General features: G+C 39.5%; 1 protein-coding gene across 2 annotated transcripts in view; it reads left to right on the top strand.

Annotated features, from left to right (window-relative positions):
- The first annotated feature begins 5,927 nt into the window (after window positions 1–5,927).
- Mthfd1 (methylenetetrahydrofolate dehydrogenase, cyclohydrolase and formyltetrahydrofolate synthetase 1) overlaps window positions 5,928–24,466 on the top strand; it is a 68,108-nt gene continuing 49,569 nt past the window's right edge. The window contains exons 1-2 of one of the 2 annotated variants that reach the window (XM_076850377.2): window positions 5,928–6,152; window positions 22,284–22,368. In XM_076850377.2, the coding sequence (XP_076706492.1) occupies window positions 6,112–6,152; window positions 22,284–22,368 (126 nt within the window). In that variant the 5' untranslated portion in view covers window positions 5,928–6,111. Of the gene's footprint in view, window positions 6,153–6,188; window positions 6,212–22,283; window positions 22,369–24,466 lie in introns of those variants that run through there. The other variant, XM_076850378.2, reaches the window with a different exon arrangement.

The following is a 24,466-nucleotide window of genomic DNA, read 5'->3' as shown; positions in this document are numbered from 1 at the left end:
AGCTGGAGCAATTTAGGGAAACCCCCTCTAAAAATGAAAAAAGAAAAAAGGGGCCCAGTAGTTAAATGCTCCTGGGTTCAATCCCTGGTGCTGAGAAAAAAAAAAAAAAGAAGAAGGCTTTTATCACTTTACCAGATACTGAATGCCAGTGCTTTGATCTTGGAATTCCCAGCCTCCAGAATCTAGAATCATGAGAAATAAATTTCCAGTCTTTATAAATTACCCAGCCTGGGTATTCTGTTCTAGCCCCACAGACTATTCACTTCATTATTATCTCATTTGATATTGTATTATGTCAAATTTTCATCTCTCCTGCTAAATAAAAGGCATTTAACAGTAGGATCTACTTCTGGTTTGTCCTTATCGTCTCACAACAGCCACAGAAAATATAAACTGAACAACCAAAGAAAACAACAAAAGAAAAAAAATCCTTAATACAAAGTTAATTTAATAGATATTAGTATTGTTCCCTAAAATGAATTTCATGAAAATTCAATAAAAATGTATGAGATATCTAAAGTAAAAATAAAATATAACAAAATGACATGTTTATTCTGGGATTTTTAGTTTTGTATATAACTATTCTATTTTATATACTCATAAGATAAAGTATGCTATGTAAAATTTAATAGAAAGCAAAAATTTTTACCACATGAAGAATAAGAGAAAATTCCAAATCCAAGGTCAATCCCAGAAGGCACCTGAATTGTCCACTGTAAGCAGCAGTCCTGCCAGTAGAATGTTAGCACATCAAAGGAGCTGTTGCTGGGCAACTGCATCACAGAGGTTCAAGGAGGGAGAAAAAAATCTCCCAAAGTGACAGTTAGACTTGTAGTTATTTCCCTAATTAATAAAATGAAAAAACAAAGTGATTTTCATCAAGCATTAGTAATCTTAGGAAATCTTAAGAAAGTGATCTGACCAAAAAGGGAACACTCCAGCAATCATGCAAATCATATTTCTGATCTTCCTTTTGTGAAATTCTTAGAATAGGTCAAACATTTGTACTCCAACATATATCTCATCAAAGGAGAACTATTTTGAGAGAATGGGAAATTATTCCATCTACTATTTCTTTTTCTTTTTTTTCTTTCTTTTTTTTTAAGCTGTTGAAAGACCTTTATTTTATTTATTTAAATGTGATGCTAAGAATCGAACCCAGTGCCTCACACATGTTAGGCAAGTGCTGTACCATTGAGCCACAACCCCAGTCACCCATCTACTATTTCTAAAGCAAAAGATTCTTTGTCTGAAAAATCAGGATTCTAATTCTGGGAAAATATTTTCACAGCAGAGAAAGTAGGTCGCTATTACTATTACAATTATTATGTGTATGCGGACTGGAGATTGAATCTAGGGGCACTTAACTGCTGAACCACATCCCCAGTTGCTTAGGGCCTAGCTAAGTTGCCCAGTCTGGCCTAGAACTTGCAATCCTCCTGCCTCAGTCTCCAGAGTTGCTGGAATTATAGAATGTGCCCCTATGCCTGGATATGTATTATTATTTTTTAGTTTTTTATTTATTTCAGTACTAGGGATTGAACTCAGGACATTCTATGTCTGAGCTACATCCCTACCTCCCCAGCCCTTTTTAAAAAAAGATTTTGAAACAGAGTTTTGCTAAGTTGCCCAGGTAAGCCTTGAACTTGTGATCCTCCTGCCTCAGTCTCCTGAGAATATAGTTAGGCACAGCCATTGCTGGCTCTATAATGTATTCTTGATCTTGAAATAACCAGAAATATCTTTTAATATCAAATAAATCTTCAAAGAATACTGATATACCTTGACCTTACCCCAATTTATGACTTTATTAGTCAAAGGTAGAACCTAGGCATAACTTCCTACTAAAAGCTATATAGGTCATTAAAATGTAAATTTAGGGGCTGGGGATATAGCTCAGTTGGTAGAGTGCTTGCCTCACATGCACAATTCCCTGGGTTCAATCCCCAGCACCAAAAAAAAAAAAAAAAAAAAAGTAAATTTAGGGCTGAAAATAACTGCCCACTGTCTTCACCTATATATGATAAAAATGAGGCTGGAGAAATTAAGTTATAGAAATGAGAGTAATAGATAACTACTCCAGGATAACAGGAAGCACTTTTTTCCCTCTACAAGATTTTTTTAAAATTATATTCACTGAGGATAGGAGTGTAACTTAGTGATAGAGCACTTACCTATTGTATGCGAGGCTCTGGGTTCGATCCTCAACAATACAAAAAATAAAAATAAAATAAAAAATATCCATGTGCAGTAGGTAGGTAAGTACGAACAACAAAGGAAATCTTATAAAGCTCAGACTCTGGTGGAGAAAGCAGATAGTCCACAAATAACTTAAAAACAAATCATTTTTATGGTAATAAGTGCTATGAATAAAATAAGCTCATGTGAAAGTAAAGGAGAGGTAAATTAGAGGGCAACTTTTAATAGTATAACCAAAGAAGGCCTTTGGGGGATATACTAATAAATTAAATGGTAATATACATTTTATAACCTGCCTTTACAGAGATTCATTATGATGAAGGCTATTGAGGTTTACTATTGAAGTTGATGTTGCAATTAACATTTTTCTATATCTTTGTGTATCTGTGTGAATATTAAATTAAGGATAAATTCCAAGAAGTAGAATTACAATAATATCAATATATTATTAAATCACTCCTCCAAAAGGTTGTAAAAATGAAGTTTGGGCAAAAAAGTGACACATATCTTCTAGCAACTGCCATTATATGTATTTAAATAAAATTTTGTCTTACTGTTCTCTCTGAGGTAGTCAATTTTTACTCCCTACTTTAACCAATGTGCAACATTTTCTTTTATTTTTTAGACAGAGTCTTGCTAAATTGCCGAGCCTGGTTTTGAACTTGCAATCCTCCTTATCTGCAACATTTGACAGAATTAATTATCCCTTTTCCCATGAAATATACTTTTTTAAAAAATATTTTTTAGGGCTGGGGATGTGGCTCAAGTGGTAGCACGCTGGCCTGGCATGCATGCGGCCTGGGTTGGATCCTCAGCACCACATACAAATAAAGATGTTATGTCCGCCTAGAACTAAAAATAAATATTAAAAAAAATTCTCTCTTTAAAAAAATTATTTTTTAGTTGTCAATGGACTTTTATTTTACTTATTTATATGTGGTGCTGAGAATCAAAGCCAGTGCCTCATACATGCTAGGCAAACACTCTACCACTGAGCTACAACCCCAGCCCAAATATACTGTCTTTTAAGACAATGTGCTTTTGTAGTTTTCCTCATAACACACCGGATTCACTTTATGTCTTTCCTCTTGGGTGTTCCAGGGATCAGTCATTGGTTCTTTCTTTACTTATATCCAATTTTCTTGGTGAGCTCTTATCCAGTCTCATGGACTTAAATATTATATCTCCACTTGTATGTTGAAGAGGCATCTGAAATAATTTCAGTTGAATTCATGATCTTATCCCTAAAACCTGGTCCTTCTACAGAAAGGTAAAATCCTTTCATCTCCCTGTAGCTCAGGCCAAGTCCTTGTTATCTTTCTATTATATTCCAAGTTTCTCCCTTCATTTAGGTTTCTGCTTAATCATTGCCCAGAGAAACTTCTCTTACCACAATTCCAAAACTGCACTGCTGGGGATGTGGTTCAGTGGTAGTACACTTGCTTAGCATGTGTGAGGCCTTGGGTTCAATTTCCAGCAAAGGAAAAAGGAATAAACATATCAACCATCACCTTCCGCCTCCCCACCATCACTGTCTATCCTCTTAACTAGCCTATTTTTTAAAAATAGCATTTCTCTGGGCTAGGGTTATAGCTATAGGGCTTGCTAGCATGCTTGAGGCCCTGGGTTTGATCCCTAGCACTGCAAAATTAGTAAATGACGAAACAAATAATAGCATGCCTTCATCTCTAAAGCTGTATATTCTTTAAACTGATTGATCATTCTCTCCCCCCACCAAAATATGAACTGAGGGCAGGAACAGCTTCTTAATATATTTGGTTCAGCAATATACCTCTAGAGCTGTGTTGTTGGCACATAGTGGCTGCTCAACAATTTCTTGCTCAATGAATGAATGAACTGTACAGGTCATAGATACGACAGCTGAAAACTAGACTTGTTCAGATAGCAAAGGCAATAAATTAAAGAAGAGGCATCCAGCTTTGGGTCCTAGGGCCAACAACAGCTTTGGGCAAGTAATACTTCAAAGTTCAGTTGCCCATTTGTAAAATGGAGTTTGGATATCTTTCTCAGCAAACAAAACAACAGAAACGGTCACTATCTGGTAATGTAAGATACAAAAAGATTCACTACCTGTAATTCATCAGAAAGTTTTCTTGTTAATTTCATTTGTTCAGGCAAAACAATATGAGTGTGTGTTCAGAAGTCATTATATTACTATTATACGGTAATTACTGTATCACTATGTGTTATATTGTGTCCACTTAGGGGCTGGGGATGTTGCTTACTGGCAGAGCCACTTAACATATGGGAGGCCCTGGATTCAATCTTTAGCCTAAGTGTACACACATATACACACACTGGAAAAAAAAATCGCCAAATATTTCCTAAATGTATCATGGTGGTAGCTGTACAAGTCTGTAAATATATAAAAAAATCATTGACATTTAAAAACGGGTTAATTTTTGGGCTGGGGTTGTGGCTCAGTGGTAGAGCGCTTGCCTAGCACGTGCGAGGCCCTGGGTTCGGATCCTCAGCACCACCTAAAAATAAATAAACCAAATAAAGGTATTGTGTCCAACTACAACTAAAAAAAAAAAATATTAAAAAAGGGTTAATTTTATGATATGTAAGTCACACCCCCAAACTGTTAATAAAACAAGAAAAAGATTCTATAATTCCACATAGTGGGTATTGCAAAATATTCTAAGAATTTAGGAATTCTCAGAATTTAGACAAATGTCAATGACCGCCCCCCCACCCCCATCAAGTTCAATAAATAAGCTCTGCCATTAAGAAACGCTTGCTAGGGCTGGGGTAGAGCGCTTGCCTAGCACGTGTGAGGCCCTGGGTTCGATCCTCAGCACCATATAAAAATAAATAAAATATTGTGTCCAACTACAACTAAAAAATAAATATTAAAAAAAAAAGAAAAAGAGACGGTTGTCAGAAGAAACCCAGCTAACTGGTCAGGTCCTAAGTGATCTATCTGGACGACTGAACTATATGGGGGGTTTGTAACCCGGGCTCGGTAAGAACCTAGCCAGGGAGCTGGTGCAGAGAACGCAGATTCAGCGGACTCGGCGCCCAGCGGGACCGTCCTCACCCACACCCCAGCTGCCTTGTCGGTCCCGCAGGTTCCCGAAGCGAATGCCAAACTCAGTCCTGCTCCCGGAGGGACGCCTACAGGGAGGAGCGTGCGCTCGGAGGGTCAACCTCATCTCGCGGCCCCGCGGCCCGCGTCCGTGCTCCAACCCCAGGTCTGGGGCGGGGAGCCATGCGCCCTCCAGTTCGGTCACCATTCCCAGCACAGCGGGGCTGAAACAGCCGCTGGCGCCAACTCAGTACCCTGGAATCAGAGACCAACCCGGACCGCACAAGCGCGGGTGTGAGAGTCGGAAGTTGCCCACAAGCTAAGGGTCCCCAGCCGTGCCAGGCGGGGCGGGGCAGAACTCTTGAGAGAAGCCGGGTGGCCTCAGCCTCAGCCAGAAGTCCCCACAGCACAGAGAGGTAGCGGAGAGGCGCCTCCCGCGCCCGCGAAACTGCCCTCCCGCCAGACCGCCGGGCCCTGATTGGCTGAAACAAAGGCGGGTTCCGGAGTCGGTTCCAGCTCGCTGTTCCGCGGGTTCCCGCCCCAGATAAAGGCGCGCTCGGCACCGGCTCTTTCCACCAGCCAATCATTCTCGCCAGCCAGTCATCACCTACTTTCTTCCCTTTGTTGCAGCCCCCTACCCCTCCGCTCTTCGCTAGCTAAGGGAACGACGTCTTCCTGGATTGCGCACGCGCCTCCGCCTCCTGGGGGGTGGAGGGGTGCGGGTGGGCGCAGGCGCAGTAGTACGAGCTCTGTGGGCAGTCACTAAGCACGTGGGTTAGGCTCCGGGGTCCCGCCGCTGCGAAGGGAGTGGAACCTCGATTTTGGTGGTGTCAATCGTGGGCAGCGGTCTGTTCAAGGCCATGGCACCGGCGGAAGTCCTGAACGGGAAGGTGGTCTCTGCGTAAGCACTTGTCATTTTTGTTAGGGCGTATTGGGCCGCTGACGAGATCTTTGAGCCAGGTGTGCAGTTCCCCACGGACCCAATTTTTGCAGGAGGGACGTTTGTAGAAGTAGTGTCAGGTCTGTTGCGTAGGGAGGAAGAACATTGACTGGGCCCATATCACCTTACGACCGGTCTCCTGCAAGCGAAGAAAGGTCCCAGGCCCAGTCTGTTTGCCCTTGGGCTCCTCTATGGGGGGAGTGGGGGAGGCAAGTCTTGGCCTGACTTTGCTCCCAAAGTGCAGTGTGCTGGCAACTTTCTGAGAGAGTAGTTGGGACTGCTCTGGGGCGCCAGTTGGAAGAACTCAGAAATCCTGTCCACTCTTTTCTCCTATGATTTGGGGGTGATTACATTGTGACAGCACTTTATAAGATTGGTGACAGAGGATCTTCTTTCAGTCCATGGTTTTTCCAAGTGCACCAGAGTCTGACTATTCCTTTCCCTTCCATCTCGTGCTCCTAACAGCCATCTTTCTGTTCTGACTCTAGAGTTAATTTTTAGTTTGGCTCATGAGTCCTGACAATATTCCATATTCCATTTGAGCTCTGCCCGTTCTACCCCTTCAGATTTGAAGTGGATATGGGTGCCAACTTTGCTCCCAGAAAGGAACATCTCCTGCTCTTTACTGAGCTGAGGATTGTACCCAGGGCCTTATACAACTTGTGCTCTACTACTTCTCTACACCCCTAACCACGCCCCCTGCTTTTTGTTTTAGAAGTGATTTGCGGGGTAAGAGGAGTGTAGAAAGAATAGAGAAGGATCTATTCTGTCTGACTTTACTGAAGTTGCATTTGGGACCTTTGGCATCTCCAGTTATTTAGTATCTGCTGTAGCTGACAATAACAATTGTCCTCTAATCCTTAACTTTATTCAAAGAAGCTTTTGAGTGCATTAGAAAGTTACTGGTGGTAAAGCCTACCTTGGGACAAAATGATTGTTTCCTGAAAGGTAGAGAATATGAACAAAGATGGAGAGATGTAAATTAGATGGTGGTGAATCTTCCACATTGGTGAGGAAGAATCCCAGATTTTTGCACTAGAAATTGCAATACTTAATCCCTGAGTGCTTTTTTAAAAATATATTTTATTAGGTATATTTGAAGTTTACAACATGATATCATGGTATACATATAGATAATAAAATGGTTTCTATAGTGAAGCAAATTACATTATCTCATAGATACTTTTTGGGACAAGAATAGCTAACATCTACTTATTTAATTAAAAAAAACTCACACAATATAAATGTTAACTATAGTCTTCATGTTGTGCATTAGAATTCTAGACATGTTCCTCTTACATAACTGCTACTTTCTATTCTTTGACCTAATCTTATGTATAAATATTTCATATATGAGCGAAATTATGCAATATTTTTCTTTTTGTTTCTGGCTTATTTCACCTAGTGTAATGTCCTCCAGGTCCATCCATGTTTTGGCTGGTAATATTCCATGGTAAATATTTCCCACTTTATCCATACACCCATCAGCAGATACTTAGGTTGTTTCCATTTCTTGGCTGTTTTGAATGATGCTTCAGTGCATAGTGACAGGGCAGCTATCTTTACAAGGGGGTGATTTCGTCTCCTTTGATTATATATCTAGGAGAGGAACTGCAGGGTCATGTAGTAGTTTTTATTTTTTCTTTCCTAAGGAGCCTCCATATTATTTTCCATAATAGTACTAATCTATATACCCACCAGTGGTGTACTAGGATTCCCTTTTCTCTGTATCCCTCAACATTGGTTCTCTCTGGTCTTTTTGAAAATAGCCATCCAAAGGGATCTGAAGTGATTTTAATTTGCATTTCCCTGATAATTATTGATGTTTAGCAACTTTTCATATACTTGTTGGCTATTTTTAAAAGTCTTCTTTGTTTTTCAATACCTTGCTTCTTAAACTGCATAGTTTCTGCCTGACTTTCCTTTTTGTTTATTTTTGCTTATATTCAAGCCTATTCCTTTTACCAGGGACTTTTTCTTTCTTTCTTTCTTTCTTTTTTTTAGTTGTAATGGACAGAATACCTTTATTTTATTTATTTATTTTTACGTAGGACTAAGGATTGAACCCAGGGCCTCACACATGCTAGGCACGCCCTCTGCTCCTGGCTACAGCCCCAGCCCATTACCAGTGACTTTTTCTTGATAAAAACGTCCTTTTAGAAAGATTGGTTGTAAAGAGATAATTTAGGTTTCTGTCTTGGCAGGCTACCAAAAATTGGTGCATACTGGGCATGTTTTATTTGGATAGAGAGCATATTAAATATGTTTATAAGTTCCATAAGGACAAATAGATTGTTTTGTTTTTTGTGTGTAACCCAAATACCTGGAAAACCCTTTTTTTCTCTTTACTACTTGTGCAACTTTAAGCAAATTCCTTAATCTGTCTGTGCTAAAATTTCCTCAGATGTAAAATAAAGATACTGTCTAGGCTATTGGGTTCTAAGGAGAATTAAATGAGTTCCAAACAGGTACATTCAGAATTGTTCCTGGCACATAAGTGTTCAATATATGTTAGCTGTATTAATGATCTGTAATTAGTTAATATATACATAAATGATAGAATCTTTTTGGGGGGGGGTACTGGGGATTGATTTCAGGAGCACTCGACCACTGAGCCACATCCCCAGCCCCATTTTATATTTTATTTAGAGACAGGGTCTTACTGAGTTGCTCAGCGCCTCACCATTGCTGAGGCTGACTTTGAACTCTCAATATTCCTGTCTCAGTCTCCCCAGCCACAGGGATTACAGGTGTGCAGTACTGTGCCTGGCTTAGAATCATTTTCTTTTTGACAGGGATAGCTGCCTTGAATCACTTTGGGAACTTTTTGTTATTTTTATATTAAATGTGGATACATATAAAATAGTATACCTATTATAACTATACATCTCAATGAATTTTTTCAACTGAACATATTTGTATAAGCACCCAGATCAAGAAATGGCAGTATTGGCAGTTATGGAGGCAAACACCTTTAATCCCAGTGATTTGGAAGGCTGAGGAAGGAGGTTTTTGCACATTTGATGCCAGCCTTAGTAATTTAGTGAGACTATCTCAAAATAAAAAAAATAAGGAGCTGGGGTTGTAGTTCAGTGGTAGAGCACTTGCCTTGTATGTGTGAGGCACTGGGTTCGATCCTTAGCACTGCATAAAAAAATAAATAAAGGTATTGTCTCCACCACAACTAAAAATATTTAAAAAACATAAATAAAAAGGTCTGGGGAAATAACTCAGTAGTAGAGTACCCCTGGATTCAATCCCTAGTACCAAAAGAAAAAAAAATGGCATTATTGGCACCTGAGAAGTGCCATCTGGTTACCAATTTTTCATAGAGGCAATCGCTATCCTGACTTCTAAAACTAGGTAGTTGAGTTTCTATAAATGGCATCATACTCCATTTCTGAAATTAATAATTCATTTACTCATACTTCATTGACTCATTGCAGTATAGTGTTCTGTGTACAGCTATTTACTTATCTGTGGACATAAGTGGCATAAGTTCCAGGTCTTGGCAATTTGAATGATACCATGCACATTCTTTTACATGTCTTTTGGTGTAATGTGGTATGCTTTTTTATAGGAGATATATATATATATATATATACAAGAATAGAATTATAGGACAATAGAACAGGTAAATGATCAGTTTTGTTTGATATTGCCAATCTTTCCAAGATTGTTTTACCAATTTACTCTCATAAGGAGCTTTGAAAAATATCAGTGCTTGGTGCAAATACCATACTGATATAATTGGATTCACTTGCCATAAGCTCCCTGCAGGCATCCTGAAGTTTGAGACCATATATCCAAATTCTTAAATCTAAATCAAGTTCTTGTCATTGAAGAATGAGGTATCAATGATTTGGCCATAGGTATTGAAGACACTTTCTAGAAAAAACCTGTTCCATGTACTAGAAGGTTTTCTCTCTCCAGTCTTTTCAGAAGTAACAGCTAAATAAAATTAAATTTAATTAAAATTTTAATTTTTGCAGTGCTTGGGATCAAATCCAGGACCTCATGCATGTCAGGCAAGCACATAACTACTGAGCTACATCCCCAACCCAGGCTGACCTTTTTGCATCATCTTGTTGATGAATGGCCAGTTCTTATAAGTGCTATTTATAAAGGAGCATGAAGACTTGAAAACAGAAAGCAAAACACACATATGCATACACACAAAGGCTTGTTTTTGCACACAGAAGAATTTTCTTCAATGTGCTTATAAGGTGGCTGTATCTTAGCATTTTGACCTGCCTAGAGAGTTTGACTCTAGGAACTATGCTTCAGTGTTTATAATTCTTCACAGTGTAGGAGCTCTGAAAGGGGAGGTGGCCTGCAGGACCCAAAGGATATCATAGTTCTTCTAGATTCCATGTGTTGAAACTGTAGCAGGAAGCTAACTCTTGGGGCCATGGCCCCGGGGCACTCCTGAACAACAAGGTATTCTTTATTTTTGCTGTACAGGGATTGGAACCCAGGGCTTCACACATGTTAGGCAAGTGCTCAGCCACTGAGCTATATCCCCAGTCCCCTTCTTTTCTTCTTCCTTCTCTTCTTCTTCTTCTTCTTTTTTTTTTTTTTTTTTTTTTTGAAACAGGGTCTCCTCAGTTGCCCAGACTGGATTTGAACCTGTTTTAGCCTCCCAACTTGTATTCCTCCTGTCTCAGCCTCCTAAGTATCTGGGATCATAGGCATGTTTCACTATATCCAGCAAGAAGGTGGTTCTTAAAGCTTGAGCATGTTGGGCTGCAGATGGAGACCTTTGGTGAGGTTTCCCTACCTTTTCTCTTTTGCTAGGCCAAGGACACTCATGAGAGGAAAGGTAAGCAAGCTTCTTCCATTGCAGTCAGGGATCCTGGAGTCCAGAGAAAGGGTCCCTCTTTGCTAAGTTTACAGATCAACTTCCTTGGTTGCCACTAACTGATGGGCCTTCCTGGGAGTCACATTTGTAAGGCTTCAAGTACCTTGGGCAGTTTCTTCCTCTGGATCAATAGTATTGATACAGTGTTTGAATTATAAAAAAAAAAAATCTCTTCCTTGATTGGAGGAGAGGGTGGGAAAAAGACCACGAGTTCACAGTCAGAATTTCTCCAAAATCCAGTCCATTACCCCCACCCCATCCTGCAAATAGGGAAATAGACCAGAAAAGCAATGTGATTTGGCTAATGGCCACTAGACTTCTTCATGACAGAGGCTCAACTAGGACCATGGTCTTCATCTAGTACTTGGTGGTTTTCACTCTGTCAGGCACTGGCTGCTTGCTAAAAGGAATTTCATAAGCTCATCTGTTTCTCTTCAGTCTTCTCTCAGTCTGCCTTTATGTCTTTGTGAAAGCCAAGTTCAGCATTCCAGCTTTCTTCTCTGCTTGTTCTGCCCTTTGTGAAATTACCTCCCTTTGAAAGTAACACCCCAGTTTCTCCCCGACAAGAGCTCTGAGATTTCAGCCTGAATTTGACAATTGGGAGGAGGTCTGAGGTTTGTATTGTCAGGTTTTTTTGTTTTGTGTTGTTGTTTTGTCACTGTGATCAAAATAACTGTCCAGAACAACTTAAAGGAGGAAGAGTTTTTTGGGGGGCTCTTGGTTTCAGAGGTTCAATCGAAGGTATACCAACTGCATTGCTCTGGGCTAGAGATGAGAGAGAACATCATGGTGGAAGGGTATGGCAGAGGAGAGCTGCTGAGTTCTTGGTGGCCAGCAGAGAGAGAGAGAGGGAGGAGCCAGAGAGAGAGATAATCCCCAAGGATATGGCCCCACCTGCCTACAGTACAGTAGTCCTTTCAAATTATTAGTCCACCAATTAATTGATCCACTGGTGGATTATAGCTCTCATAATCTAATAATTTCACCTCCGAACATTTCTGAATTGTCTATCCCAACCATAACATGGTTAGAGACATGTATGTGTCCTTTTTGAGTATTGTTTGACAAATATTTGTGTGTTTTCTCTGTGCCAGGCAATCTTCAAAGCCCTGAATCTGTTTTTTTTTTTTTTTTTTTTTTTGGTACTAGGGGCACTCAACCACTGAGCCACATCTCCAGCCCCATTTTTTTTTTTTTCAAGAGAGAGAGAGAATTTTTTAAATTAATTAATTTATTTATTTTTAGTTATTGGTGGACACAACATCTTTGTTTGTATGTGGTGCTGAGGATCGAACCCGGGCCGCATGCATGCCAGGCGAGTGCGCCACCGCTTGAGCCACATCTCAGCCCTCCAGCCCCATTTTATATTTTATTTAGAGACAGGGCCTCACTGAGTTGCTTAGCACCTCACCGTTGGTGAGGCTGGCTTTTGAACTCTCCATCCTCCTGTCTCAGCCTCCTGAGCCGCTGGGATTACAGGCTCCAACCATGGTACCAGGCAGAGTCTTCAAAACCAAACCAAACCAAACAAAAAAACCCTTTATTTATTTATTTATATGTGGTGCTGAGGGTGGAACCCAGTGCCTCATGTGATAACAAGTGCTCTACCACTGAGCCCCAACCCCAGCCCCCAGCCCTGAGATTCTAACAGTGAACAAAACAACTTGAATCTGTTGTTCTCATGGAATGTGTGGACCGATGGGTAATTGATGATAAAGTGGGTAAAACTACAGGAGGTATAAGAAGTGCCAAGAAGAAAACCAGAGCAGGGAAAAGGGTCAGGAATTTCTGTGGTATGGGGGTTGTAATTTTTGATATGGGAGTTAAGGTTATAGTCTTTGAAAAAGTGACCAATGGACAAAGACTTGAAGGAGGTGGAGCCACCAGCCTGTTGATGTTATGGGGAAGAGGTCTCCTGACCAAAACAGCTTGTGCCCTGGACTTTAACGTAACCAGTTAATAAATGACTGGCTTGGGGTTAACGGATGGCCCTGTGGAATGTGGTGACACATACCTTGGGTGTGAAAGTCTTTTAAGAGATTATACATAGGGAGGAAGGGGTGTATATTAGACAGTGTTGGAAAAACCATTTTGCTTTGTATTTTGGAGGTGAAAGCAAACCCTATCTGTGTATTTCAAAGTGGGGTCTGCTGTGTTTTGTGATTTTTTTTTTTTTAACTTTCCTTTGCTATAATTAGACCTGTTTTCTCCAATAGGGGCATTTTTCTTTATTTATTCTCTTTTCTAAAAAGACTGGTTGTAAAGAGACAGATGGTTTGCCACTTGGCAGACACCAGGAGTAGGTGCTCAGAGTTTTTGTTGGTCGAGTGAGGGAAGTTGGATACATTTGTAAATTCCTTGTAGTCCTGAAGCCTAGGCATGGCCGCCATGGATCACTGGATAATAGTTAACTTTTGTGCTTTGGTTTTTCCATCTGTACATTGGGGTACTAATGATACCTAACTCAAGGTTGTTATAATTAAATGAGTTATTACTTATAAAGTATTTAGAGCAGTCCCTGATATCATGGCAAAGGGCAAGTCTTTTTGGCTACTGAATCAACATTGATAAGTCTTTTTTTTTTTTTTTTTGTCCTATACATGAAATACCTATATGCTCTTTTATGCTTAAAAAGATTTGTCTGTAATATGCTCCAATTTTTGGTGCTCCAGGTCACTCAAAGTTACATGGGGCTGGGCACAGTTACACACACCTGTAATTCCAGCGGCTCAGGAGGCTGAGGCAGGAGAACCTCAAGTTCAAAGCCAGCCTCAGCAACTTATCAAGGGTCTGTCTCTAAACAAAATATTTAAAAAGGGCTGGGGATGTGGCTCAGTGGTTAAGTACCCCTGGATTTAATCCCCAGTACCAGGAAAAAAGAAAAAAGTTCCATGGAACCTGGAGGGTCCTAGCAGGTTCAGCTTTGGGATCCTATGCAGGAAAGCAGGTGGGAGTTCATGAGAGGTGAGACTTTCTGCTAGGTCTTAAGGCACCCAACCAGGTTGTTGAGAGTTATAGCTGGAATGTGGCAGAGCACAGAGCTGGCAGCAACTACTGTGGTCATGGCACCAGCAAGTCTTAAATGGGGATATGGTCTGCAAGTAGGTGTTTGTCTTTATAAGGAGAGTTGGAACCAGGGAGTTTGGCAGTGGGGTTTTGAGCAGGGGTGTGTGGCTTCTCTGTCTTCTCCATTGAGTGGGACTGATGGTAACTATCATGTCATGGAAGTTGTCTGGAAGACTAAAAAAATGTGTAAAGCCCGTGTGCTAACTGTGGTTACAGCTGTATTCTTTGACATCTGATTCACAGCACAGGAGGAAGGCCCCAGTATCCCTGCACTATGCACTTTGTTCCCCTTGGCACTGGTGCCCTGGAAATCCTTGACCTTGAAGGAGTGGGTGGCTGGTGGTGCTGTGGTCAGGATTCCTCCGCCACCTCAGCCATCTCTCTCTCCATTTTGTATTTCATGAAACTTTAACCACAAGTGACATGCCTTGCCCCAGAGTTCCAGTGCTGGTGACAGAAGCTCAACAGTGCATCTTCCTTCCTTACCAAGGGTTTGTGGATTGCTTACTAAAAGGAAGTGCAAACCTTTATCCCCACTAAGAGATGTCTTTGGTTTGGTTCTCCCTGAAGCCTTGTCACTGTTAGGAGATGCCTCAGTCAATCTGTTTGGGAAGCATTCAAACTGATCCTCTTCAGGAAGTCATTTCTGAGTTCAGTGAGGTGGCACACATTTATAATCCCAGCGACTTAGGAGGCTGGGGCAGGAGGATCGCAAGTTTGAGGCCAGCCTCAGCGATTTAATGAAACCCTCAACTACTTAGACACTGTCTCAAAGGAAAAAAAAAAATGACTAGAGATGTAGCTGTGGTAGAGCACCCAGTACCAAAATAAATAAATAAAATAAAAGTCATTTTTGAGATTTTTGACTGATTATAGAATCTAACCATCTTACTTTGTTGGCTAAGGATTGTCTCCCTCCCCACCTCCTTGATGAGAAGGTCTTTGCTACTAGTCTGAGTAGTAGAGGTAAACCTTTAGGTTCTTGATGCTTGAGTCTCAGAAGATAAAGGAGCTTTTCTGTACAGCATTTTGCTGGAGCCTGTCAGGAACTTTTCTTCATGATAAATGATCTTTCCTTTGGGTTTTGGTGTCAAATACTAGTCCCTATTTATTTAGTAAGCAGCTCAAGTCCAATGTCTTTTCTACCTAAGATTTTCTTTTAGTCTCCTCTAAGAACAGAAAGGCCTGCTCTTTGTGAAGCTTTTCTCATGGAAGAGCTGTTGGGTTGCTCTTGCCCTCCAACAGGAGGTGGCTCAAGCTTCCACACTGCCCCTGGATGATGATCCAGAGGCCTCGCAAGGGACTTGAAGCTGTTTGTTGGAGCCATAACTAGCTCTGATGGCCAGATCTGTAGTTAGGTAATCCTAATCAGTGAGACTGATTCTGGATGGGAGGCCCTGGTTGGGAGGCATCTGGCAACTACTCTCCCTTGTTGGCATATAGTTGGGCACAGCTTCTAGGTCCTCATACTCAGAGCCATAACTCTTGTCTCATAACTCTTTCTATTGGCAGAAGGTAACAAAACAGTGGTCTAGAAGCCAAATGCTTTGTTTTGTTTGACTTGCAGAAGTATTTTTAAAAATTGGATTACATCTCAACACATTTATGTCTGTAATAACACATAAAAATCTGGATGCCTCACTTTTTAAAAGGAGATGGAAAGTTTAGCAAAACCATACTCTGTATTAATGTTGCCATTATGTTGTGTGATCAATGCCGCCCTGCCTCCCTGGGTGGAGCAGGGGTGGGGAGGTGGGACCACAGTGTTCAGGAAACCTACCACCTTGGGTTGCATGCCCCAGGACTCCAAAGGTGCTTTTCTCTTTGTAACCCTTCTCTAATGAATTTGTAACCCACTTTTCAGTCTGTTTCCTTAGCTCCATTTGTTTCTCTGTCAGTGGTTCTTGAAGAGGAATGGTTTTCCTTTCCTCTACCTCAGGGCATTTGGACATGAGTGGAGCCTTTTTGGTTATTACATAGGACAGGAGAGGAGTTGTGTGCTATTTGCAATCTAAAGGCAGAAGGCAGGAAAGCTGCTAAGCATCCTGCAAAGTACAGGACAGCCACTATAACAAAGAATTATCTGGTTGTACTGAGATTGAGAAACCCTGATCTAGAAGCTTAAAATAAGTAGTTATGTACATTGTGTATGTGGATAAATGATGGTCTTTTACCTCAAAGAGAATTCATTAAAAATGTATACCTGATTTTCCTGTCATAAGTATCAGGCAATTTACTTTTCCTTTCTTGGATCTTTGAAAGAGTTATAATTGGATGAAAGAACTTATTGTTTTATTTTTTTTGCGGGGTGTGGGTACCAGGGATTGAACTCAGGGGCACTCAACCACTGAACCATATCCCCAGCCCTATTTTGTATTTTATTAGAGAGACGAGTCTCGCTGAGTTGCTTAGCGCCTTGCTAAATTGCTGAGGCTGGCTTTGAACTCGAGATCCTCCTGCCTCCGCCTCCTGAGACATTGTAAATTTTCAATGAAGCATAAAATAATTTCTTCACATTAAACTTTCAAGAATGTATGAGAGGGCTGGGGCTGTAGATCAGTGGCAGAGCGCTTACCTAGCATGTGTCAGGTACTGGGTTCAATCCTTAGCACCAGATAAAAATAAAAAAATAAAATAAAGGCATGCTGTCCATGTTCAATTATAAAAAATTTTAAAAAAGAATGTATGAGAGATATCTGTCAAATGTAATAATATTTATGTTGAATTTTGTACTTATATATACTTTTTAATTGTTGATGGACCTTTATTTTATTTATTTATATGTGGTGCTAAGAATCGAAGCCAGAGCCTCACAGATGCTAGGCAAACGTTCTACCACTGAGCCACAACCCCAACCCTTGGGTTGAATTTTAAGAGTTTCTGTTATAAATATTCCTATATGTAATAATATGAAATACTGTTATTAGTTGACTATTCAATATACTGATTTAATGTAGCTTTTTGCTATGTTGGTGGTTTATGATCAGTCAGACTTTTCAACAAGAAGGTAATTTTGTCTTTAATTTGATTTAAAGGACTAGGAATTCAAGATATATGTAGTTCTTAAAAAAAAAAAGATATATGTAGTTCTTAAAACACTAGATGGCCTCACAATCAAAATTATTTTTATAAGAAAATACTTATTAAGTTTTTAAAGAAATTTGAGGTGCTGGGATTGTGGCTCAGTGGTAGAGCATTCACCTCACATGTGTAAGGCCCTGGGTTCGATCCTCAGCACCACATATAAATAAATAAAGTAAAGGTATTGTGTCCAACTAAAAAGTGAATATTTAAAAAAAAAGAAATTTGAAGTACCTGTTAGTAGCAGGTGAACAAATGAAAAAGCAACAAAATGAACAAAATGGAGATAAAGCAAATTAATTAAATTTTTTTGTGTTGAATTGCATTGTTAAAATCTTATAAGAATAATCTATTCCTTTGAGGGGAAAATAAATTTGGGTCCTTATTTAGGAAAAGCTCTATATTTTGTGTTTTTGAGAGGAGGGTCTCATTGTGTTGCCTAGGATGACCGTGAACTCCTGAGCACAGATGGTCCTTCTGCCTCACCTCCTGAGTAGTTGGGCCTACAGGCACCCCCTCTATGCCTGGCTAAAGACTTATATTTTGACCATGAATGTTCTTTTTCTCTGACGGTTATTAAAGGCATTTCTGGGTACCTTTTTTCCCCACTTTGGTGCTGGAATTTGCATCCAGGGCTTGGCACATGCTGAACATGCAGTCTACCACTGAGCTACCTTCTGTGTACCTTGTGAGAATGGAGAGTTATTGTCAGCTTGTACTACATTTCAGCATTTGTTGTCTAACAGCAGCTTTGTTTTCTTCCTGAACATTTCTTAGCCATGTCCCTGAATACCTTTTGCTGCCTCCTTTGTCTATCATGTTGAAATGTCCTTTTTAGCTTATATTTCAGCAGTGCTTTTCTGCTCCGCCATAAAATGTCAAAAGATTTGAACCTGTGTCATCGTGTTAGAAAGGTAGAATTGGAATTCATCATAGGCTGTCAAGAATCATTATATAAGCCTTTGGGCCAAAGAGATGACTGGTGATGGTGAGGGTATTAGACTGTGTGACAAGGACTCTCCAGGGGGAGTATGTGGTTCTGTAGGGATGTTCACTTTTGACTTTCGTTGATGAGGCTGTTTTACAGTTGTTGTGGGGGAGATTAACTTGGAGAAAATTGATAGTGGCAGATGACTCTTATCTAACAGAGATTTAAGGAAATTTTGTCAAGTAAATAATTCCTGCTTGATTTCTGCTCCTTAGAAAAGATAATCCTAAACATTACCTTTTATTGCAGGATTTCTCAGCCTTGGCACTATTACTATTAACTTTTGGGCTGGATAATTCTTTGTCATGGGGGCTTATTCTATGCATTGTAGAGTGTTTAGTTGCACCCCTGGTCTCTACCCACTAGATGCCAGTAGCATCTTAGTTAAAACTGCACCTGTATCTGTTCTTGCTTGTGCTTTTTACATATCTAAGTAGCTATAAATTATTTTACTAGTATCTATCCATCAGAACCAAAGAGATTTTAATGGTATATTGCTACTTTTTATTCTTTGGTTAACACTTAAGTGCTGATTTCTCTTGCATAGAGACTGAGATATGTCTTCCCTTAGATATTAGAGTTAATGTTGATGGAGGATGGTGTGAGTTCGATGTATGTAGTTCTGGTATTCAGGGACAGTGAGTGTTCCTCCAGCGATCTATTTTGGTCTCACTTTGTTCGGGAATCCTTACTTAGAAGGTATATGTAACTCATGGGGATGGAGAGAAACTGGCGGCAGCTTCAACTCAAGGAAGTTTCGGATGATTTAGAAGATTTTATGATTAGGAAGTTGTTCTGTTACAACATTTAAACTTTCTGGAATTTACAGGCTTCTCACCATTTAATTCACCACAGCTTCATGACCCTAAAATAAAGACTGATGAGGGAATGTTCACTTTTTCTCTCCATTTTTCTCTTTTGTAGTTTCTTAATTTCAGTCATTGTTGACCTTTGCTTTTATTCTGCTTTTCATGGTAGGGTTCTTCAGTTAGTGGTTAACCCAGAAAATGAAGACAGGGCACAAAATTTTAGGGGACTTAACCAATGGGCTTGACTCCCTCCCTGATTTGAAAACTTTCTACCCTATTGCTTTAGTTATGAACAGTTAGTTCTTGCTGGTTATGATTTAAAAGGGCCTTAATGCCTGCTTTTAAACAGACCTTTCTAATTGGAAGAACTTCCCCATTAAGGCAATTGCAAAGATAAGTCTGCTTCTTAGGAAAAGTTTAGCTATAATCTTTTTTTTTAAATATTTATTTTTTTAGTTGTAGTTGGACACAATACCTTTATTTTATTTATTTATTTTTGTGTGGTACTGAGGATTGAACCCAGGATCTCCCATGTGCTAGGTGAGTGCTCTAGCGCTGAGCCACAACCCCAGCCCTCCAGCTGTAATCTTTTTTTTTTTTTTTTTTTGTGTGTGTGTGTGTGTGTGCACGCGCTTGCCTGGTACTGTGGCCTGTGCCTATAATCCCAGCAGCTCAGAAGGTGAGGCAGGAGAATCATAAATTCAAAGCCAGCCTCAGCATCCTAGCGAGTCCCTAAGCAACTTAGTGAGACACTGTCTCAAAATAAAAAATAAAAAGGGCTGGGGATGTGGCTCAATGGTAAAGCACCCTAGTTTAAAAAATCCCTGGTACAAAAAAAAAAAAAAAAAAAAAAATTCCAAAGTTAGATTTATTTAAGTGATAGAATAGAAATATGGAACAGTTCTTTGTTGTTAACCTACTGAACTAAAACACCACTTTCCACCTGTACTACCTGTGGTCCCAGGTTCCCATAGCTTGCCACCTGCTGGGTGTATTTTTTGTTGTTATTTTTTGTCTTTAGGTTTCAAAATGCTCACTTATTCTAGAATCTTTCTAAGAATTGCTAAGTAAATTCATTGTATCAGAATGAAATCTGCTCAGTGCCTTAGGATATTTGTAGTGGGCAGTCTTTCCATCTCCATTTCATAGCCCCAAAGCTCAGCCCTTTATATGTGGCCCTGGTATTTTCTCTGGGCCTTATGTTAATGTGTATAGAATCCAATCACTTTGTACCAACCTACAATCAACACTGTAATCCAGACAGCAGCAGCATCTCTGCCTGGACTTTGGCAATTGCAGTTTCTTGCTGGTATACCTGACTTTCATCCCTACTGTGTGTTCTCAATTCAGCAACCAGAACAACCTTTTAAACACCTGAGTCTGATCATGGCAGACCTGTTCAAAACCCTCTCACGGCTTCCTATCACATTCAGAATAAGACAGTTCACCAGATCTGGTTAAACTGCTTCCCGTTTCTAGTTGGAACTCATTTGCTCACTCAGGGTCATCACTCTTGTTCATCTTTCTGCCACTTGGCCTTAAGGAAAGTCACATGACTTCTGTGAATAAGAAAGCTCTCCTAGCTCACCAGGTGATTGAGTCTCAGAATTGTTCTTTGTTTTCACCATCTTTATCTGCTATTGTCTTTCCACTTCTTAGGCTCCTTTTATGTTGTGCTAGTAAGTTATTTCATGAGTTTTGTGAAAAAAGGCTGGGAAAAGTGAAGTAGAACCAGTGGAAACCTTTACCTACCCTTTTTTTTGGAGAGCCCTGAGAGACACAGAACTTTTACTTCTTGCCCTGTTGTTTGTGCCTTTTCCCTCCCTTCCTTCCTTCCTTCCTTCCTTCCTTCCTTCCTTCCTTCCTTCCTTCCTTCCTTTTTCTTTTCTTTTTCTTTTTTTTTTTGTACAGTGTGGGGAATTGAACGCAAGGGGTGCTTTACCACTGAGCTGCATCCCCAGCCCTTTTTTATTTTTTGAGACAGGATCTTGCTCAATTGTTAAAGTCCTCCTGAGTTGCCAGAGTTACAAGCATGCACCACCATGCCTGTCTTAATTCTCATGAAATATATTCTTGTAAAGAATATGAATTTGAAAAACAAGGTCACTAACTCGATAAAAATTGGAAGGCTAGGGGATGACTTCTTGTACCATTCAACAATCTTGATGTTTACTAGACCAGTTCAAATGAGCTTTTTCTTTTAACTTCTATGCCTGTTTATGACAGTTTTTGTAAAGCATGGAGAAGTAGAGCCAGGAGTACCCCAATTAGAATGAGGGTCCATGTTTATTTGTTATGTCAAGTGCAGTTCAAGGTAAGAAGAAAAAAGATAGGCAAAACTGGATCTCCAAGAGAGACAAATCCTGTTCAGATGTAATTATATATATCATAACTGGACAAAGTTGAGCTATTTTGAATATTTGTTTATGGATGTAATTTAACTTGCTTAATGTTGTATGTTGTTGAGAAGTTATATGTTGATAAATGGGTTATCTGAGTTTCATTTGAGGTTATTCTTTAAACCTTTTATTATATTTTTGTAAGGAAAATTCTTATATTAATTAGAATGCCATTTGTAAGTTCATGTTGAATTTGCCGTGGAATTCACTGATTTGTTATTGAGCCTTATGTGGACACTCTGTGGTCTTCTTACTATGGTAGGTTGAGCAAAAGGTGTGAGCTTGAGTTCTTCCCTGTAAAAGTTTTTCATGACAGCATCTGGTGAGTGGAAAGGCTGAAAAAGATTAGAACCAGCACCTTCTAGAAATTTTGTTCAGATTTTTACTTATTCACTATATTATTTAGAATGCCATCAATTAATATATTTTATTTTATTTGGAGGGTTGATAGGGATTGAACCCAGGACTTTGTGCATGGTAGGCAAGTGCTCTACCACTGAGCTATAACCCAGCCTGATTTATTTATTTTGAGACAGGGTACTTATTTATTTTGAGACAGATACCCACACTGACCTGGAACTCATGATTTTCCTATCTCAGAGGCCTGAGTAGCTGGGATTGCAGACACGTATCATGATGGCTGGCCCTACTTAATACATTTTAAATTGACTGTCCTCACACCCCCAGCCTAGTCATCATCAATGGATGTTAGAAAGGATCCATATCAACTTAAAATTTAGAAAATTGATGAGGTGATCATCGTACATTATATCCTAGATTCATTTAGTGAAAGTATTTTTAATTTAAGAGAAATACATCTAATAATCCATGTCACTTATTTATGCTTGAAACATGAAGTGTTATCTTCAACCTTTCTTTTTTCTCTAGGCAAATAAGGGAGAGATTGAAGAACCAAGTCATTCAGATGAAGGAGCAAGTACCTGACTTCACCCCAGGCCTGGCAATTTTACAGGTATTATCATAGTATATTTCCTCTAATGACCTCCCTGAAGACACATGGTAGCAATTCAGGCAAAAGCTGACTTCTTCCTCCATTTTTTTTCTTTATTGGCTTTTATGAAACCCCATGCCTTTACAGTTTCTCTTAGCAGACAACTCCTTTTTTTCCTCAAATTCCATGTGCTGGTTTAAGCTGTCCCCTGCCCCTCTCTCTGGATGCCTTTTCCCCAGACCAATGTCTCTTAACCTTTGATCTTCATAGAACCCTTTATGCGCTTCAAAATTGAAGACCCCAAGGAGCTTTTATTTATATGGTCTTACCTATTCGTATTTACTGTATTGGAAATGAAAACTACGTTTTAAAAATATTCGTTCATGTTAAAATTCCAATAGGAAGTTATTATTCTGTAAAATAAATGGAAAAAAAACCTTTTTGATAATAGAATTTAATGAGAAGAAGGGCATTATTTTACATGCTTCCTAGAGCTCTACTGTCTAATGTAAAGATGTGGTAGAGTTGAAGAGGGGGGATTCCCAACCGCGTCTGCATCCAGTCTCTTGCTGAGTGCTGGTCTGGTTGAAATGTAGGAAGAGAATCTGGCCTCATTCAGATGTGTAGCTGTTGAAGGGAAGATTTTTTTTTTTTTTAATATAGTTGTCCAGATAATTGTAGATATTTTTCTTTGATACTGTACCAGGATTCACTGAGTGAAGTTTTCAAAGGTTAGTCTCCATGTGGAATTTGAAAGTCTCTCAGTGAACATTCATGTTTTGTAACTTCTTTTCCTATTTTCATGCTTTTTTACTTCAAAGTAACAAAGCATGAAAATGTTACAAAACAGGAATGGATATTGACCCATGACTGGTTTTGTAACATCCTTCATTCCTCATTTGGAAAACAATGGTTCCCTGAATTAGGCAGATTTTCTAAATGCTAACATTCTTCATTATTCAATATTTTAAAAAAAAATGGTATCACCAGCAAGCTCATCAGAAAAGTCTTTAAGTATTAAAAAGCTGTCAAATTCACAAAGGTTGATTAAGTTCTAATCTTTGCTTGATTTTTTTTTTTTGGGGGGGTGGGGGCTGGAAGTTGAACCCAGGACCTTGTGCCTGCTCAGCATATCTCTACCACCAAGCTGAACCCCTAGCCTAGAAGTGTTATCATTGGCAATTTGTTGTTCTCCTTGAAGTTCTTACTTGCTTTATTCAGTTTTGATAAAATATTTGACAATCATGTTTTTCCAACTATTCTTATAAGTAAACATGGTGTTCCAGGGACTGGGGCTGGGGCTCAGTGGTAGAGAGCTTGCCTAGCATGTGTGAGGCACTGGGTTCAATTCTCAGCACCACATATAAATAAATAAATAAATTAATTAATTAATTAAAGGTCCATCAACAACTAAAAGAAAAAAATCTTTTTTTTAATTAAAAGCAAAAAAACGGTGGTGTTCTATAGCAAAATGCACCTTGTTCAGCTGCCAAGGCACAAAAGCCCAAGTGCTTTTCCTACTGACAGCCACTGTACTTCCCTGGGCAGCAGAAGTGCTTTATGAATGCTTTTGATTCTTTACACAGAATAATAAAAAGGCATGTATTCAAGAGTTGAGGTTTAATAAAATCAGTAATTTGTATTACTTCAAGAGCATTCATAAGTGAAACTGTTATCTGTTTTTACTAAGATTTATGTGTCAGTGAAAGATACCTTAGCAACCAGAGTATGGTTTGGTACCCTTGTCTCATTTTGTGCTATCACCAACAGTCTTATCTAGCATTATTTTTGTGCTATCAGTATAAAAGTTAACACAATGAAACAGCAAACAACATAGTAGTATGTGAAGTTGTCAGAATATAAATGGAGTCACTGTGTCAAATCTTGACGAATGAAGCCAGAAAAGGCCATGAAGGGAGAGTTCTCATGCTTAATTGCCTGATAAGAACTATCATCAACTGGGAGTGGTGGTGCATGCCTTAATCCTTGCAACTCAGGGGGTTGAGGCAGGGGTATCATAAGTTCAAGGCCAGCCTCAGCAACTTAGCTAGACACTGTCTCAAAAAAAAAAAAAAAAAAAAAAAAAACCAACTATCTATCACCAAAGACTGCCCAAAGC

Source organism: Callospermophilus lateralis, chromosome 3 (genome assembly GCF_048772815.1).
Source record: "Callospermophilus lateralis isolate mCalLat2 chromosome 3, mCalLat2.hap1, whole genome shotgun sequence".
Taxonomy (NCBI): Eukaryota; Metazoa; Chordata; class Mammalia; order Rodentia; family Sciuridae; genus Callospermophilus; species Callospermophilus lateralis.
The sequence above is the reverse complement of the archived record's forward strand: the minus strand, read 5'-3'. Positions and strand labels throughout refer to the sequence as shown.